Genomic DNA, 20,269 nt, shown 5'->3' on the forward strand with positions numbered 1-20,269 from the left:
TGTTAAATATTTTCCCACTTCTTGTACCTGATAGCTCCTATCTTTGGCCTCTCCCAATGCTGCCTTTTGATATATTTGGAAAGTCAAGGTGACTCCTATTTCTAATCAGTGTTAGTCAATATGGTTGAAAGACTCCTGAAAAGGGGTCACTACAGATCATCTGATTATTAAGATTTTCTCAGCAGGGGAGGTGAGGCAAGCACAGGAACCAAAGCAATGTGATGGGAGTAGAGAACAAGGGCCCGAGAGGGACCGATTTCAAGAAGTAACAACATGGCTGCTTGGTTTGGGGCTGAGAACAGCCCATGGTAGCCTTGGCCCCTCCTCTCAGAATGGCCAGGCAGGCTTGCTTGGTTTTCCATCAGTCAAGGTGATCCCTATAGGACTATCATTCTTTAAGCCCCACCTATCTGGCCCATTCACCATCATAAACAGATCAATACGAACCTTGAAAAACAAATATAGACAAGCAGAGACACAGATAAATCACTCCTGTACAGTTCTAAGCTCTTGGTTTTCAAAGTCCCATTTTATCTGAACATAAGCTGACCTTAAAGCACCAGAGAATATTTGTATATTTTTTAAATGGACATTAACAGATCATCTACCTACCTTTCCGAAAACTAAAACACCGTTTGATTCTTCTGTATGTAGTTTTAGGAATGAACGGAGTTGACGCTAAGGCACCTGAGGGGCGTCCCCCAGTATTTCGGTCTTCAGGCATCATACAGGCCCGAAGTTCTGAATCAGTTCCAGGCTTCCTTTAAAACCTGCCTCTGTGTGATACCCCACGGCCACTCCTTCTCATGTTTATTTGTTAGGGCTGAAGTGCTGATTCCTAGAACTTGAAGGCTTTGATCGTCCAGGTCCCAGATCAGGGATAAGTTACCACCTCTCATTTACTTCTCTTTTGGCAAAAACTTCCTTCTCTCTTGCCTAATCCAAAGAGCTTTAAGATTTGGGTGTTTTGCTTTAAGTTTCTGCAGACATTCCAAAATGTCACAGCAAAAAGAACGGCAGCCAGCCGCACCTTCCATTCAAACAGCAGGAATTGTTTTGTTTTGTTTTGTTTTGTTGTTTTTGTTTTTTGTTTTTTGTTTTTTATTTTTTTTTATTAAGAACCGTCTTCTCAGCTGGAACTGAGGGGACTGAGATTCCTCTGGAAAGGTCAGCAAATAGTCGTGTGCAAGGGGAATAAAAGGAACAATGACAAAAAGGCCCCTGAGGAATACTTCAGGACGGTCCTTGCTGGCTCCTTTCATCTGAGCGAAAGGGGAAGCAAATAATGGCACCTTCTCCAGAAAGCATTTCAGTGCATGATAGGTTCTTTTCAAAGGACTCCCCTGTTCCTTTTACAGCACCCCTCATCCTTTGATGCTCTCTGCAGGCTTCTCCCTTTTCCCGTCTGTCTTCAAACTCCCAGGGCTCCCGAGGGAATCGCCACGTCAGGACAGTTGAGTGCCCATTCCAAGCAGCCTCCTCGGATCCGTGGTGGAGGCAGCTCTGCAGGGAGCCTCTCCTCCCCCTCCTCCTGCTCCGTCTCCCCTTTTCTGAATGAGGGCTGGGCGGGAGCTGGCACAGCCTCGGCTGCCTCCGTCACCGTGGCTGCGACCGCCTTCAGTGCCCGCTGGTCACATGCAGCAGGTGCAGTCACAACAGTATGAGGGGAGGAGGGAGAATGCCACACAGCCTGTGAACCCCTTTCTTCTTCGTCTGACTTGGTATTGACTTCTCTGCCCTTGTCTGTGCAGCTCCTTGAGAGCTGGCCGCCTCAGCCCTTCCAGAAATCAAACAGCACCAAACCAACCCAAGGGGGTGAACTTGCACCCCCTCCTTCCTGCATTTATTCTCTTCCTATACAAGACTTTTTCAGAGATTTTCTGACTGAATCTATTTGTGAGTGCTGATTTAAATGTGCATATCACTAAAACATATGTGTCTGTACTGGTACGTACGTGTGTGTCTGAAATAGAAAAATATTCTCAATCTGGTAACAGAGAACTTGCAGGTACAATTATCATAAAACAAGTCAACTCAACTCGTGTGTGTGTGTTTATACATATTTATACATACATATATTTCTCTGGTTACGGTTTGAAAACCAATCCTGTTTTCAACTTTCTCCTCTGCTCTTGGCGTGCACCCTCTCCACCCCAGACCCCATGTCTACCCAGACTCTCAATCCCACCCACTGAACAATTTACTCACTGGGTTAATCATTCATCCACCTGGCTGTTCCATGAGCAGAAGTGGAATGCTAGTGCTTTAACCCCAACTGACCCCCAAAGGTCTCTGTGTGCCTTTCTAGCCATTTGACAGGAACACTACAAAACTGAGGGTACTACAAAGGTACCCCCTTTAGAAAAATCATTACTCTGACCAGCATGCCCAGATTGGTTATGGTTTGTCACTGAAGGAATCATTAGTAGTTATGTCTTTCCTATGTTTCACACTTGTTTTTCCCTTCAGCGTCACTGCATGCTACTAGAAAAATAAGGAAGCACACAGTATAACTCAGTATAAACAAGACAGTGACAATGCCAGACTGGGAAACACCTCGCCAGCCGCAAACTTCACTGACCTGAGTACTGGCATGGAGTGAACACATGTAACCCCAGGACTCTGGAGCTGGAACGAATCGCAGTTAAAATGGTTTTGTCCAATTTTCTTATTTCACAAACAAGGAAACTGAAAGTCCGGGGTAAACACCCCTTATCCAAGATCACACAGCTGTCTATGTCAGAGGCAAGACCACATTGTCTCCTAATTAACCCCTGCTTGACTGCATGCCAGCTATTCATCATGTGGATTATTCACATTCAGTACTTTTACTGCATCGATGGGTCTCTGACTCGACTTTTTTTGTAAGGAGACAGAAATACAGGAGGAACCTAATTTTGTTAGTAGCTAAACTTAGGCAAACCACTCAGACCTAATGAACACTCAATGGATTCACACTCTTCCTAGATCCTGTGCTTGGTATTTCCATATATATGACCCCCAAAACAATGGAAAATAATTGTAAAACAACAACAACAACAACAAAACTGTAAAAAAAGTAAACAAACCAGCAAAACAAAACCCTTAAACTTTCCCAAAGCTAAATAAATGTTTCGACATCCTAACTTTTGGATTTAACTTTTAGGCAGAAACCATATGCCTCTCAGCATTACCAATGGGGAAGCAACTGTTTACAATTGGTTTTAAGCAGATAACACAAAGCTGAAGTATCTAGATTCAATACTGAATTTTGTTATCAGGTTAGGTTGTTAAGTGAATGTTCACTCCCATTTCCATTGGTTCCCTTCTCTTATCTGATTATGTTTTAGGTTTTCTTTATTAAATAAAAAGAAAAGACCTGTAGTTCCAAAGCCATGATTTTCACATAATAGTTTTTCATTTCTAAGAGACTGAAAGTTTGGCAATCTCCTTGGGTGTCTCCTATTTTTAATAAAATGTCTTATTATTGTAATGGTAAAAAGGGAATATTTTACATATCTATGCAGCCTGAACAAAAATAAGCTTAGGTGTCTCATGAAAAACTTTAACTTTTTAAAACACATGTTGTGAAATGGCAGTATAGGTAATGCAATGCTCTTTTTAAAATAAACACATTAAAAATGTATCCAAAGGTGGTATACAGAAATTATAAATCAGAGTGATACGTCACCTTCCAAATGTCTTTACAGATACCATTTAATCAATGACCATAGCAATATTTAAATGTTGGGAGGGAGATTAGAATCTATGAAGTCTTTGTTCAGGATTAACAGGCTTGGGTTCCGTAACTTAGGGAGGAGAGATATATTTTCTTTTTTTTTTTTTTTTTTTAATTTTTTTTTCAACGTTTATTTATTTTTGGGACAGAGAGAGACAGAGCATGAATGGGGGAGGGGCAGAGAGAGAGGGAGACACAGAATCAGAAACAGGCTCCAGGCTCTGAGCCATCAGCCCTGAGCCTGACGCGGGGCTCGAACTCACGGACTGCGAGATCGTGACCTGGCTGAAGTCGGACGCCCAACCGACTGCGCCACCCAGGCGCCCCGAGAGATATATTTTCTTATGAAAGGCAATTACAGCAGTTGAGGATATTTTTAACAGCTTTTTTGAAATATAATTCACATATCATAGAATTTATCCATTTCAAGTGTACAATTCAATGATTTCCACCATATTCACAGATATATACAACCATCAACAGTGTTAGAATATTTTCATCACCTCAAAAAGAGATCCCACATCTTGGGCTATCACCCATCCCCTCCAACATTCCTATCCCAGCACTAAGTGACCATTGATCTGTGTCTCGCTTTCTCTGTTCTGTATTTTCATATGAACAGAATCATATGCTATGTGGCCTTTTGTGACTGGCTTCTTCTACTTAGCATGATGTTTTCAAGGTTTATTCACATTGTAGCATGTATTACTACCTTATTCCTTTTTTAATGGCTGCATAATAATCCCTGGTGTAGATACACCACACGGACGTTTGGGTGTTCCCACTTTTTGGCTGTTAGCAATAATGTTGCTATAAATATTCATGTACAAGCTTCTGTGTGGACATATGTTTTCATTTCTCTTGGGTATATATCTATCGAGGGGTGCTGGTCATATGATACTTCTGCATTTAATTGATTGAGGAACTGCCAGACTCTTTTCCAAAGCAGCTGTACCATTTTATAGTCCAATTAGCAACATAGGAGCAATTTGATTTCTTCACATCCTCATCGATACTTATTATTGGACTTTTTGACTCTAGCCATCTTAGTGGGCATTAAGTGTTATCTCATTGTGATTTTGGTTTGCATTTCCCAGATGACTAATGACTCAGCATTTTTTCATGTGCTTTTTGGCCATTTGCATGTTTTCCTTGGAGAAATGTTTATTCAGATTCTTTGCCCATCTTTTAATGGAGTCAAACTGATTCCAATTTTTAATTTCTCTTTAATACTGAGTTGTAAGAGTTCATTATAAGTTCTGGATCCCAGTTCATTATTAGATATACGATCCGGAAATACCTCCTCCCAATCTGTTGGTTACATTTTCACTTTCTTGGTGATATCAATTTAGGTATTTTTGAAGGACTTGAAAAAACATATTTATTTTAATTATTACAATTTAATTTTTGTTTTGTTTTGTTTTCATGTACCAGTAAGTACAAGTTTTATTATCAGAAAGGCATGGGCTTGTGATTGTGGGTTTGTTAATCCCACAGTAAAGGTAATAGGTCACACTATTGCACAAGAAAGCAGGAGGAAGCCCACAAGCCAGAGGCCATGGGTTGTCTTCCCAGTTCTGTTATTCATAGTGTGGCTGACATTTGTCAAGTTACTCACCCTACCTGGGTCCCAATGACCTAATCCACAGAACGTGGCATTGAACTAAAACAGTGGTTTTAAAATATTCTTTATCAGTAAAAAACATATTTTCAATGAAATGTTAAGTGGACTCCTAATAGATAAGATAGATAAAAGAGTTTCCAGTTATATAAATGTGTTTGAAACTCAAATTTTTAATATTTCTTTAAAATTTAATCAAAGAGCAGGGAGGGGGTATGTTAATACAAACATTTAAAAACCCTAGATTATAGGTGACAGTTGTGATCTTTTATCAATGTCAATATTCAGTTTGGTTCTATATTCTGTATTAACTTTTAAAAATTCTAATGTTCAGTTAAATCACAAAGGATTTATTGTAAAGTAAATGAGTACTTTAAAAGCTTGTCTTGCAATCTCATAACACTCTTCAGTTAAACAAAAAGGGTAGAAATTTTTTTATAGGAGCATTGTTTCTATGGTAAGTGTTCTATGCTAAAATATAGGTCTTTACAAGTAAATTTCAATCAAGCACTTACGAAATCCCTGAAGCTCATTCCATAGGATAAGGTACAGTAGTCCCTTGTTATCCGTGTGAAACATGTTCCAAGACTCCCAGTGGATGGATGCCTGAACTTTACACATGCTATGTTATTTACTATAGATACATACTCATGATAAAGTTTGATTTAAAAATTGAGCACAGTGAGAGATTAAAAATAATAATTAACAATAAAATAGAATAATTATAACAATACTGTAATAAAGGTGGTTGCTTCCTCTCAAAATATCTTGTACTGTACTCACCCTTCTTGTGATGATGTGAGATGGTAAAATGCCTATGTGATAAGATGAAGTGGGGTGAATGACATATGTACTGTGACACACTATTAGGCTACTATTGACCTTCTGATAATAGGTCAGAAGGAGTATTATCTGCTTCTGGACAGTGGTAGACATGAATAACTAAAAACCATGGAAAGTGAAACTGCAGATGAAGGGGACGACTGTACATATAAACCTATCAACTACTAGAGCATCCCTTCCAAGTTCATAAATTTGAAGACTTACATAAAGCTCAGAGCTGTTGTCTAGTCCCACTGGGGTAACTTCTGGGACTCCTGGGCTGGTGGGAACTCCTGTGGCCACTGATTTGATAAAGCTAATTGGATCTCATTCATTTCTCTTAAGAAAGGGACAGATGGATGAGGAAGAAAGGGAGAGAATAGCACACTTGATGGATATAATCCCTGAACAAAAATACCTCCTTCAGCAGATATTAAGGGACTCCGTTAACTCAGAAGCCCCAGAAATTTGATAGCAGGGGGAAGAGAGCCTTTAGAAATGACAGTGACTGAGGACTGAGTACACCTCTCAATAATAATCATGAGCCACTAATGTTGTAGCCGGGGGGGGGGGGGGGGGTGTCTCATCCCACAGGACTTTTCAAATGCTTTACACAGTCATTTACTAGCCATTTTGTATATGAATAGGGTGACCATATAAGTTGCCACCCAAACTAGGACATCAAGAAAATGAAAAACAGCCCTATCAATAATTATCTTGGGACAACAGTTGTAAACCAGACTGTTACCAGGCAAACTGGGATGAATAGTTGCCCTGGTTAGGAACCTCCCCCTTGCCCAACAGAAGACACTGTTAGAAAACAGACAATTTCCAGACATGTATCATTCACCTGGTAAAACCTAACTTTCCAACTTTTTAAAGTACACCTTTGAAGTTATTCTAAAATGTAGAATGGGGAGTCAGCCTAAGAAGTATCTAATATATTAAGGGAAAAAAGAATCACTTCTGAATTCAGGGTGCTGCCAATACACAAAAGAGAATATAAAATAAATATTAGAATTATAATCGGTTTGCTAAATATGAATTTGATTTAATATAATTTATTTTAGCTACATCCACATAAAATAATTAGGCTTTACATTTTGGGAAGTGCATGTTGGCTCTAGATAAATTTTTTTTGAGCTCTTCTTGATTTGGTTTCCAGTACTGAATTTTTACTTTAAATAATTTTTCTGTTTACATCATATCTGCTTATCTATTTTATCTCTTTTATATTCCTTGATAGACAAAGATTATTTCTTTTACCCTTTCTTCCTCCTTTTAGTTCTATTTACAGCACCAGTTAGTTTATTCTTCACATTTGAGCACATTCTGAAAACTATATTAACTAAGATTTTTAAAAACTTATCAAATCCACAAACACTTGTCAGATCACAAAGCATTTTTTTTAATCTAGTAATCAGTGGATTATCATCTAGAGCATTGCTATTCTTCTTTGATATCGCTGCGCATCTTGGGGCTACGATCCCTTCCAAAGATCCTAGTCAAAAATGCTTTGCCCCATATCTGCAGGGTCTTAACTAATCTATATTATAGTATCATTCCCATAACTATTTATTGTTAGTGAAATGGAAAAATTTAAAAAAAACCCATATCATCCCTTTTCATAATTCAAGATATTCATAGAAAAAGATCAGTTATTGATATTTGATCTAAATTTAACTTCTGGGAGTTACTTACATATATACCTTAACAATACTATGGTATAATTTACTATTTATTTTAATACTCATCCATTTGAAAATAGGAGCTGATAATAACATCAACTGGGAGCAGAGAAAGGATGAACAGGTTTGGCTGACCTTTCTGTTTTTCCATGATTCTATATATACTCACCTCCACCAAAAGGTCCCCATATGACTCGACGGATGGACTTAACCCAGTCTTCCATATCATTCTGGGTGCTCGCCATAAGGAGGTAGCTCTCATGGTTTGCTGTCATCCGATCTCGATCTCCTCCTATAAGACAGTAACACATGAGTGTATGCTCAGCTGAAGTTTCTTCATCAGCAGCAGGAGTCCCTGAAATGTACACTGTGCCTACCCAATCAATTGGAAATATTTACCATGGCTTCAGTATGAAAAAAAAAAAAATCTGCTTAAAAAGGAAAGGCTCTTATGTTTCCAGGAGAAAACTGGAGAACAAATGTCATTCCCCAAACAAAGCCTGCCTTTTTGTCCTAGCAACGGTCCATAGGTCTGCATTAACTTATAATCCAATCTATTCACACTGCACTGTTGAACAAGGAGAATTGGCAAAGCAAAATGAAAGATGGAGAAATAATCCACAGAGTCCGGATATTCATTGGAAGCAAGTGCTGAGCAGTCTAAGTACTTCTTAGTCCACACACAGTGAGGCCACCAGGATATCATGGGTAAGCAGGGGAGCTCTAGGAAAGGGAAAAGAACCACATGTAAAACTTTTGACCCAGAGGTCCTCCTGTATTCCTCCATCCTGAAAGATAAGGCTCTGCTCCCAGAACACACCTGCAGGGTGGGCAAACAAAGAAAAGAGAAGAACACACAAGCCTGCCCATAAATTAAACCCCTAGATGGCCCTCACGCCGAAGCGTGAGCTTTGAAACCCCAGTGGTGCCTCCATGCAAAAGCTTGATGGTTTCTCTTATTTCACCCTCCAAAAGAACAACCCATATTCTTAAAAAAATTTTTTTAATGTTTATTTATTCTCGAGACAGAGACAGAGTGTGAACAGGGGAGGGGTAGAGAGAGACGGAGACACAGGATATGAAGCAGGTTCCAGGCTCCGAGCTGTCAGCACAGAGCCCGACGCGGGGCTCGAACCCACGAACTGTGAGATCATGACCTGAGCTGAAGTCAGATGCTTAACCGACTGAGCCACCCAAGCGCCCCCATATACTTTTAAACCTTTATAGTCTCCAATATCAACTTTGAAGTGCCAGACGTCTGATGCATGTGATTTAATTTCTTAGAGATGATTTATAGCATTTACATTTCCCTGGTGACTCAATTTTCTCATTGACAAAACAGGCATCACCGTATATGACCCTGAAAGAGGTCTTGAGGCATGGTTTTTCTTATTTCCTATCTTGTGGTTAAAGACATGTATCAGCAATTATATTGCTTCATTTTCTTCGAAAATAATTAGTGTTGTTCATGGAAGGAATAATTAAGGAAATGGAACATTTAACTGAATTCTGAAAATATTTTAGTATTATACTAACTTCTAAGGTGCTCCAAATATCTATGAATATTTAACTATTCACTAAGTGAACACTAAGCGTTGTAGGTTTGCAGCCTTGGGTTGAATTGATTCATATGCAAGTGTTGTGTTTGATGGAAACCTTGCTGTTTGGTTTCTAAGTGGATCTGAACACCTTCATGAGGAGCTTGCATGCTCCAATTCACAATAGGATCACCATTCACTGTTCTTTCCCACCCAACCCAACTTGCACATAGCCGTGAAAGTTGTAGGCATTGAATCTGCAACCTCTGAATTCTATACAGCTGTCCTAGATTGAGAAATACAGTTATTCTACCACTGATGTAAATGACAGAACAGGCGAAAGGTCAGAGAAGTGAAATAACTTTAAGCTTATCAGATGAACAACTAAAATTGGTGATGTACATTTTAATTTTTAATTTTTTTTTCAACGTTTATTTATTTTTGGGACAGAGAGAGACAGAGCATGAACGGGGGAGGGGCAGAGAAAGAGGGAGACACAGAATCGGAAACAGGCTCCAGGCTCTGAGCCATCAGCCCAGAGCCCGACGCGGGGCTCGAACTCACGGACCGCGAGAACGTGACCTGGCTGAAGTCGGACGCCTAACCGACTGCGCCACCCAGGCGCCCCGGTGATGTACATTTTAATACAACTGGATGGAAGTAGGAGGAGGGGCTGAGGAACCACAGCAAAGTGGTTTCTTAACATTTACAAAATTCCTGAAAAAATAAGACTAAACTTCTCACATTATAAAGAACACCTCACTGTTTGGGAAACAATAACCCTCTTACACCTGTAGGTTTATCCTCTGTCAGTCATCACTTTAAGTAACTTGTATCTGAAAAAGCGCCAGTTCAGGAGTCAGAAAACCTACCTGTAATTTTATATTAGCTGCTTAATTTCTGGGAAATTACATAACTTTTGCAAACTCAGTGTTTTTAATTATGATTTAGCTATAAAAATACTGTTATAGTATATTTTTGTGAGAATTCAATGAAATAAAGTAAGAATATTAGCCCTGTGTTAGGCTAAGGGAGAAATGCTGCAAACACCAATTCAGTCTCATTTAATGGCTACTACACCTACAAATGCAAAAAGAACATATTATATTTAACTTCACCTCAGAGGGGCACCTGGGTGGCTCAGTCGGTTAAGTGACTGATTTCAGCTCGGCTCATAGTTTTGGAGGCCCCCCCCCCCCCCCCCCCCCCCGCCCAACCATCCCAACCATCCTTCGCTCTGTGCTGATGGCTGACAGCTCAGAGCTTGGAGCCCGCTTCAGATTCTGTCTCCCTCTCTCTCTCTGTCCCTCCCCCACTCGCACTCTGTCTCTGTCTCTCTCTCAAAAATAAATAAACTTAGGGGCGCCTGGGTGGCGCAGTCGGTTAAGCGTCCGACTTCAGCCAGGTCACGATCTCGCGGTCCGTGAGTTCGAGCCCCGCGTCGGGCTCTGGGCTGATGGCTCAGAGCCTGGAGCCTGTTTCCGATTCTGTGTCTCCCTCTCTCTCTGCCCCTCCCCCGTTCATACTCTGTCTCTCTCTGTCCCAAAAATAAAATAAAATAAAATAAATAAATAAATAAATAAATAAACTTAAAAAAAAATAACTTTAATTTGACCCTAGAGATATTATGTGTAGCAGGTGCTTGGAAACAATTAGTCAATTATATATATATATATATATATATATATATATATATATATATATCATCATATATATATGATGTCATTATATATTATACATATAATTATCATTTTAAAGGCTATCTTTACTTGATACATAACAATGCACATTAAAATTATATACTGTACATATATGTAAATATGCCAACGTTAATATGCATGTGGCCGTATAACATAAAAGCAGCAGAAAAAACTAAATGACAAAAGAAAAATAGGCTTCATTTGACACAGCGCAGTACTAATAATTTATTTTGTGTTCTTACCCATTTATACCATAGTACTAGCCAAAAATTTACCATTGTGAAATGAAAATATTTTAATTATTGTCTTTGCCTAAGGGATGCTTAGTAATTCGGGCGGCAATATCCTGCTGTGTCACTCCCAGCCCAGGCAGAGACAGCCTAGTAATGAGTGAGTGACAGCCACTAGAGCGTGTTTCTGCGTGAAAGCAGGGAAGAAAGAGAATGATAAGCACAACTGGCCATTATCCCCTGACTTTTCATTTGATTCTCTATCTCTGCCAGTGGTGCTGTATGCGTGACCCTGAGTCTCATTTAGACTGCCAATCACAGATATGAAATCCCATCTGTGAATTTCACCCATGGATATGGACCTTAATTCCTCAGTGTATTAACAAGACAAGGGGAAAATATTTTAAAAATTTTATTTACCAGTCTTGGTGGAAATATAGACTCTTTGCTACGAATGCAATTAAAACAATTGGAGACATTTATACAAACATGAACTAGACACTCTACTGAAAATACGTGATTTCCAACTAGAGATGCCATCAGTTCTAATTCAAAACCCATCAGTTCTAAGGGCGGGTACTGTACTTTGCAATTGAAGGGGCTCAAAAACAACTTAATGATATATCATTTGATAAATAAATAAACTCAATATTGACTTTCAACCATGTGAATCAAGTTTCACTCTCTTTGTGAATCCTTTATAGGGCTTCATGTTCCATTTAACCATTTGTGGACCTAAAATTCTTTAAAAAGGTGAAATTTTAAAAAGCAGTCTTGAGATCTAATTATCACTGGAGCAACAGGGTCATCGTTATCTTCAATCCCTATGTGTCTATGTGTATATGTATGTGATATGATACCTGTTGAAGCCAGTGTATGCCTTCCATTTTTAATTCTGCTTTATTAAAATTCCATTTTAATAAAATGCTTCCATTTTTAATTTAATTTAATTAATATTAAATTAATATTTAATTTAATAAATATCTGTGCAGCTTTATTTTTAATTTTTAATACTACTTTAGATTTGCACATATTTTTATAGGACATATGTTTCAGGAAATTGTTCACGCCTTTAGATATTAGCTTGGGAAGGTAATAATGCCTTGGTGCTAGTGTTAACACTTCAAGCATTTGTGATTTTAAGTTAACTGAGCAGGTCACATCATTCCATTTTACTTCTTTATATATAATTGAAAATACATGTGCATTTTTGGGGGTCTTCTGTATATTTGCATTTGATATAAATCTTTCTTCTCCAGAAATAAAATAGGTTTTCTGAAATAAAATAAATACTTGACATAATTAACTTTCGCAAAAATTAAAAGGTAGATTAAAAAAAGCTTAATGAATTTAATAAGCTAAGAAAAAGCTTAATTTAAAATTAAAAGGTAGGTTCAAGAAATCTACAATAAGGTAAATGTATAGTTAATTTAAAAAAGAGGTACAATTCCATTGACTATATGAAAAGTTTGATTCCTCTAATAATTATAAAATAATAACAATTTAAGAGATAATATTTATGAATAATTTTGCATAGAATTTTAAAAAAAATTTTATTTGTAAGTAATCTCTACACCTAATGTGGAGCTTAAACTTACAACCCTGAGATCAAGAGTCACATGCTCTATTGACTAGCCAGGCAGGCACCCCTGCATAGAATTTTTTTAAATTTTAAGAGAAATATTGGAAACGATATGTCAAAATATATATGTTCATTGTTTATAGGAATATGGATAATGTTCCCTATGATGCAGCCACTAAAATAGGATTTTGATATGAGTTTTTATTACACAAAAGGAAATATACACATTTTTAAATTAGTTCTTTTTTTTTTTTTTTAAAGTAAACATGTAATTTTTATTTTTATTTTTTTCTTTTTTTTTTTCTTTTTTTTTTTTATTATTATATGAAATTTATTGTCCAAATTGGTTTCCATAAAACACCCAGTGCTCATCCCAAAAGGTGCCCTCCTCAATACCCATCACCCACCCTCTCCTCCCTCCCACCCCCCATCAACCCTCAGTTTGTTCTCAGTTTTTAAGAGTCTCTTATGCTTTGGCTCTCTCCCACTCTAACCTCTTTTTTTTTTTTTTTTTCTTTTTTTCCTCCCCCTCCCCCATGGGTTCCTGTTACGTTTCTCAGGATCCACATAAGAGTGAAACCATATGGTATCTGTCTTTCTCTGTATGGCTTATTTCACTTAGCATCACACTCTCCAGTTCCATCCACGTTGCTACAAAAGGCCATATTTCATTTTTTCTCATTGCCACGTAGTATTCCATTGTGTATATAAACCACAATTTCTTTATCCATTCATCAGTTGATGGACATTTAGGCTCTTTCCATAATTTGGCTATTGTTGAGAGTGCTGCTATGAACATTGGGGTACAAGTGCCCCTATGCATCAGTACTCCTGTATCCCTTGGATAAATTCCTAGCAGTGCTATTGCTGGGTCATAGGGTAGGTCTATTTTTAATTTTCTGAGGAACCTCCACACTGCTTTCCAGAGTGGCTGCACCAATTTGCATTCCCACCAACAGTGCAAGAGGGTTCCCGTTTCTCCACATCCTCTCCAGCATCTATAGTCTCCTGATTTGTTCATTTTGGCCACTCTGACTGGCGTGAGGTGATACCTGAGTGTGGTTTTGATTTGTATTTCCCTGATAAGGAGCGACGCTGAACATCTTTTATGTGCCTGTTGGCCATCCGGATGTCTTCCTTAGAGAAGTGTCTATTCATGTTTTCTGCCCATTTCTTCACTGGGTTATTTGTTTTTCGGGTGTGGAGTTTGGTGAGCTCTTTATAGATTTTGGATACTAGCCCTTTGTCCGATATGTCATTTGCAAATATCTTTTCCCATTCCGTTGGTTGCCTTTTAGTTTTGTTGGTTGTTTCCTTTGCTGTGCAGAAGCTTTTTATCTTCATAAGGTCCCAGTAATTCACTTTTGCTTTTAATTCCCTTGCCTTTGGGGATGTGTCGAGTAAGAGATTGCTACGGCTGAGGTCAGAGAGGTCTTTTCCTGCTTTCTCCTCTAAGGTTTTGATGGTTTCCTGTCTCACATTCAGGTCCTTTATCCATTTTGAGTTTATTTTTGTGAATGGTGTGAGAAAGTGGTCTAGTTTCAACCTTCTGCATGTTGCTGTCCAGTTCTCCCAGCACCATTTGTTAAAGAGGCTGTCTTTGGAAATATACACATTTTTACATGTGATATTATCTCAATTTTCATATAGAAGGAAAGCTAGATAAATAAGATACTACATAGAAATACACAGTAATTTTGCCAATGGTTATCTCTGAATGATAGGATTGGGAATTTCTTTGCACTCTTTTTGTACCTTTCTGCATCTTCCAGATGCTCAACCATGTGTTGTTTCATGCATTAGTCCAGATATTCTATCAGGTATTATTTTACATGAGAAAAAAACATTATTGAAAAGAGCATATGATCAGAATGAAATGGTCATGAAAGTACTAATCCATAAAAAGCCAAGGTGAGCTGAAAGGTAATTGTCACTAATGTCACCCAGTAATGCTTAAGAGTGCTCACTTGAATTCTTATTAATTTACCTATAACCTCATATTCCTCTTTTCCCAGATACTGGTCCTTGAGTACATCCCCAAAGGAAGATTTGGGACAGGTGGCCAGTGCTGCTCAGAGCACAGACCACTTAATGTCACTAGGATTTTCTCAGTGAAAACAAGACTACTACTATTATGTGCATTACCTTTCTTAAAAAAAAGGTTTTTTTTTTAACATTTATTCATTTTTGAGACACAGAGTGTGAATGGGGGAGGAGTAGAGAGAGAGAGGGACACACAGAATCCAAAGCAGGCTCCAGGCTCCAAGCTGTCAGCACAGAGACCAAGGTGGGGCTGGAACTCACAGACTGCGAGATCATGACCTGAGCTGACGCTTAACCTGCTGAGCCACCCAGGTGCCCCTGTGCATTACCTTTATTAAAAAAATATATTAAAAAATTATTTTTCTGAATTTATTGTGTGGAAATTTCCAAAATAGTTGCCAATGTAGATTTTTGTTATTTTTCCTTAGAGAAAAATACTTGTAAATTGTCCAAATTATGAACTAAAAAGCAAAACAATTATTCAGAAGCAAAGTATTTATATGTATGTCAACTTGAGTAAAAAAACGTTTAAATATATACAGTAAAATATTTCCTCATATTTAAATTTTAAATCAAGTTGCTCAAGGGAAACTGTGGTATAGACATTTGGGTTCATTTCCAAGCATAGCTCATGGTACAGACCCGAGGACATTTCAGTGAACACCTCTGATACTGTTAATAATTTCAGGAGCAAAATGTTTCCTCACTCCTAATTGTAAATCAGGTCAAAACGAGGCATATTATACTATTTATTTTATTAGCTTACATGAAAATATTTTATATTCTAGTTAGGGTTACTAATTTCCACTCACACAATTGTAAGGTTTTATTTTACTTTTTTAAAGCATTACTTCTCTCAAAACTTAGTTTGGGTCTTTATTGGCAGTAGAACTCTAATGATAAATTGCAAGATATAAAGTAAATTCTGAAGGATATCAGTGGAAAATTACTAAGATGGGAAAACATTTCTTCCCTTTTATGGAGACTGATATTTGCAAATCAACCAAAGTTATGTGAAGTATAAACTACAAATTATAGGCTTCTATGGATGCCATCACTTCTTAATAAATAACAACAAAAATAAAAAAGCAGCATATAGTTTACAAAATAAGGCCAGAAAACAAATTGGTCTCACAATCAATATCATCTTTAATTTTTCATATTGTTTTGTGTATAATAGAGACATTGTTATCTGAAGAATAAGAGTTTTGATATGCTTTGCTAATCAAGTTTTTTTTCCAAGTATTTCTTCCTCAGAGGTTAATTTCTTAAGTATCAGAAGGGCAAAATTTCAATGCATATTGTCAACAAAAAAGTTGCATTACTCTCTAATGAGATCTTGAATATTTTAAAACCCCTAAATCATAAAATGAGAATTAATTAAGGGCCCAATAGAAATAACCATCATTTTATTTGTAGTGTGTAGTCACTACCATACAGCAAACACATTACTAAATGTTATCTTGCATTATAATAAAATTAATGCTACATTTTAATCTCACGAGTACTTTATAATACTGTTTTACATATTTCTTATATCATCCTTACTAGGTCATAATCTCATTGTAAGAATCACACCACATTATGTATATAGCTAACTTATGTTTAAGATGAAAGTAACTAGAAATGCATACTATTTAAACCAATTATAGATCGATTGGTATTTATTGTTTATGGTAGATTTTTAATCATTAAGTTTAGAAATAGTTTGCTGGAAGTTTGTCTATTTGGCTACAGATATAGAAAGCATTGACATAAACATTTTATACTGTACAAGTTTCTTCTGACTTGCCTTTCCTCAAACCTCACAATAAAAAGTGTCAGCAAATGTGAATATTAGACCAAAGTGCTAGCTGGATCAAACTGCAAAAACAAATAGTTCCTACAAGGACATGTCATTCAAGAAGTACTAAAAATAGGTTAGAGTCAGACACTGAAGCCAGACTCATCAAGTTCAAATTAGTCATTGATTAGCTGTGAAATCCCTCATGTTTAACTGAGGGTGCTAGCAGCACCTGCCTCCTGGTATTATTGTGAGTTAATTGAATGAATAATACCACAAAATACTAGGAGTCCTGTTTGGGACATGGGATGCTATGCTGTTATTTTTATTTCCACGTATAATAATCTTGATTCTAACTTTTTCAGTAAATGAAACATAATTTGAATCCTTTAAGGGGCGCCTGGGTGGCGCAGTCGGTTAAGCGTCCGACTTCAGCCAGGTCACGATCTCACGGTCCGTGAGTTCGAGCCCCGCGTCAGGCTCTGGGCTGATGGCTCAGAGCCTGGAGCCTGTTTCCGATTCTGTGTCTCCCTCTCTCTCTGCCCCTCCCCCGTTCATGCTCTGTCTCTCTCTGTCCCAAAAATAAAATAAACGTTGAAAAAAAAATTAAAAAAAAATAAAACGCAGAAGGCTAGCTTATTTTTGAAAAAAATATTCTGAATATATTTGTAAAGAAAAATCCTTTTATAGGAAAGTAACTTGATTTATTTTTTAAGTAACTATTGATTTTCATATTGATCATGTTCTTAAAAGTACAACTGTGATCAATTTACTTTTAAATAGTGAATTAAAATTGTAAAACTTCAAATAGGCATAATTATATTTCCACTAAGTTTTACATTCTTGGATTCATCCTTTCGAAATACCTTCTATTTGTGCTAAGTACATTAAGTATAAACATGATATAACTTATTACATTTTGGATATTTGTTTTCCAAATTGTACTGGATCTGGAATAGAATCTCAATTTAAGTCCAAGAATATATTTTGGCTTTCACTTATGTCAGAGGCTCAGAATCTAGCCACTTCCTTCTTATCATCTAGGTAAGTTCTAATCGAAATTTCCAAGAAATAGATAGAATATTTCCCTGGCAGAGCCAAGGCTTCCAGAGTTTGTGCCCTCTTCTAATTTAGCTTGGCTAGTTTAAGAGATCATTGAATTCAAAATTTCACCTGATTGATATAGAAGGCAGGCAGGTAGACTAAATGTCATGTATATTTAGATCAGTGTTACTCCAACAATGATGATACAGACTGGAATCATAAAGGAAAGCAAGACCCAAGTCAATAATCACCCATTTGTAGCAAATGGAACGTCATTCATAGTCAAAGAAGCAAGGCAGAGAATTTACTGGCTTAAATAAGTCTAAAATTAAAATTATTGGTCTATTAGGAGGTCCCTTAATACACAGCACAAATGATGAGTCGAATATTGGAAACTTTAGGAGAAATATTTTGGAATTATATTGAACATTATACTCCCCATGAACATGTAAATAAACCCTCTACTGCAGAATCTCTCAAAGTGTGATGATACTACAGTGTATATGTCCAGGAAGGTAGGAAGGTACTTGTTAGAAATGCAAATTCTTAGACCCAAGCTCAAATTAACTGAATCAGAGACTGCAGTGGTGGGAAATGCAATCCTTGCTGTAAGATGCAGAAAACTGCCAGATGATTCTAATGTATCATAAACCATGAGAACCACTACTCTTGTAAGACAGTTTGCTTTAATCATTTTTTATAAGGTTTATTTACTTTTGAGACAGAGAGAGAGGGAGAGACAGACAGAGAGAGACAGACAGACAGACAGAGCACAGGTGGGGGAGGGGCATAGAGAGGAGACACAGAATCCGAAGCAGGTTCCAGGCTCTGAGCTGTCAGCACAGAGCCCAATGCAGGGCTCAAACCCACCAACTGTGAGATCATGACCCGAGCCAAAGTTGGACGCTTAACCAACTGAGCCACCCAGGCACCCTGACAGTTTGCTTTAACAGGCAGAGACTGTAAATTTTAGAATTTACATATTTTAGCCAGTCTTCCTGTTAGCTTATATCTATATCTTATTTTTTCAGTGACACCCATTCAGCTACAAAGTACTAAGCTTTAAAGCTATGGGTCATATAACTTATCTAATTGCTTATTTTCATTGTAAATAATTAACACTTTGCAACTAGCTTGCAAGGACATATCACTCAAGTTGGGATTACTGAGTCTAGTAAATTTGTGGGCCTCATACATTAGAGACGGCATACTTTTATCTGGCCAAACATTAGAGCGCTTCTTTTTGTATCTGAATACAGATTTGTTACACCTCTTTTCCTGATGCCCAGAGTTTGAAGAGTGAAAAGGACACTGAATTTGAGAAGACATGCCACTTTTGAAGATCTAGATTAGAATGATGAAATCCATTTTGAAAATTCTCTTGTATCTCCCTCTTTTTATTGTTTTGGAATAATAGAAATCTGCAAGATTATTTTTTAATGTTTGTTTGTTTGTTTGTTTGTTTATTTATTTATTTATTTATTTATTTATTTATTTTGAGAGATAGCATAAGCAGGGTAGAGGCGGGGGGGGGGGGTTAGAAAGAGAATCCCAAGCAGGCTTCAAGCTGTCAGTGCAAAGCCTGATCTGGGGCTTGATCCCATGAACCATGAGATTATGACCTGAGCTCAAATCAAGAGTCAGACCCTCAACCGACTGAGCCACTCAGGCGCCCCTGCAAGTTACTTTTATATCCCTTGATTCATTTGGTTTTTACAATATCCCTGGGAAGTAAAGCAGAGCATTGATTATTTTGCCCAACACATATTCATTGAGCACCTGTATTGTGGCTGTCACTACTCTAGGTTCTGAGGATACAGCAGGGAGTAAAACAAAGTCTACAATCCAGAGGTGAGGTCCAGACTGAAATGCAGATTTGGAAGTCATCCATGTGGCAGTAGTCTAAAAAATATGGGACTGGATGATGTACCTAAGGAATACTGCCTCTAGAATAGAGAAAATGCAGTTCAAGTGAGCTGCAATGTTTAAAGGTTGAGAAAAGGAAGAGGAATTAGCAAAGTAGATTGAGAAGGTACATCTAGTAAGGTCAGAAGAGAAACCAGAAAGTCTGAGTGGAGAAAGTGGTCTGGTGAGTCAAGAGCTGCTGAGAGGTAAGATAAAATGATGACTGAGAGAGCATAGAACACTAGTATAGGAAACACAGAGAACACTGGATTAGGCAACATGGAGATTATCGGTGTCCTTGGAGGATTGATCAGACCAGCACAAACATAATCATCGTGGGAATGTGTTTGTAAGATTATGGAAGAGAGAAAACAGAAACACCCAGTATAAACTACTTCTCTAGGCATTGTAGTGTATATAGGGGCACAGAAGTGGGGGTAGTGAGTGGATGTGTAGGCGAGTTGTGGAGCCAAAGGGATTTAGCTTGGGAAATAGTACAGAATGTTATATGCTTATGGGCATTATTCACTGGAGAGGGAAAAGCTAATGAGGTGGGAGAGAGGAGGCTTATAGATGCCTCCATATTTCTTTAAAG

The 20,269-nt window shown here is 37.7% G+C and overlaps 1 protein-coding gene across 9 annotated transcripts in view; it reads right to left on the reverse strand.

Moving 5' to 3' along the window:
* Positions 1-20,269, reverse strand: part of ARHGAP24 (Rho GTPase activating protein 24) — a 674,755-nt gene that overhangs the window by 63,953 nt on the left and 590,533 nt on the right. For 8 of the 9 annotated variants that reach the window (XM_045473451.1, XM_045473448.1, XM_045473450.1 and 5 more), the window contains one exon: positions 8,019-8,141. In XM_045473451.1, coding sequence (XP_045329407.1) covers positions 8,019-8,141 — 123 coding nt within the window. Of the gene's footprint in view, positions 1-612; positions 1,551-8,018; positions 8,142-20,269 lie in introns of those variants that run through there. The other variant, XM_045473453.1, reaches the window with a different exon arrangement.

This window comes from Leopardus geoffroyi, chromosome B1, assembly GCF_018350155.1.
Source record: "Leopardus geoffroyi isolate Oge1 chromosome B1, O.geoffroyi_Oge1_pat1.0, whole genome shotgun sequence".
Lineage (NCBI taxonomy): Eukaryota > Metazoa > Chordata > Mammalia > Carnivora > Felidae > Leopardus > Leopardus geoffroyi.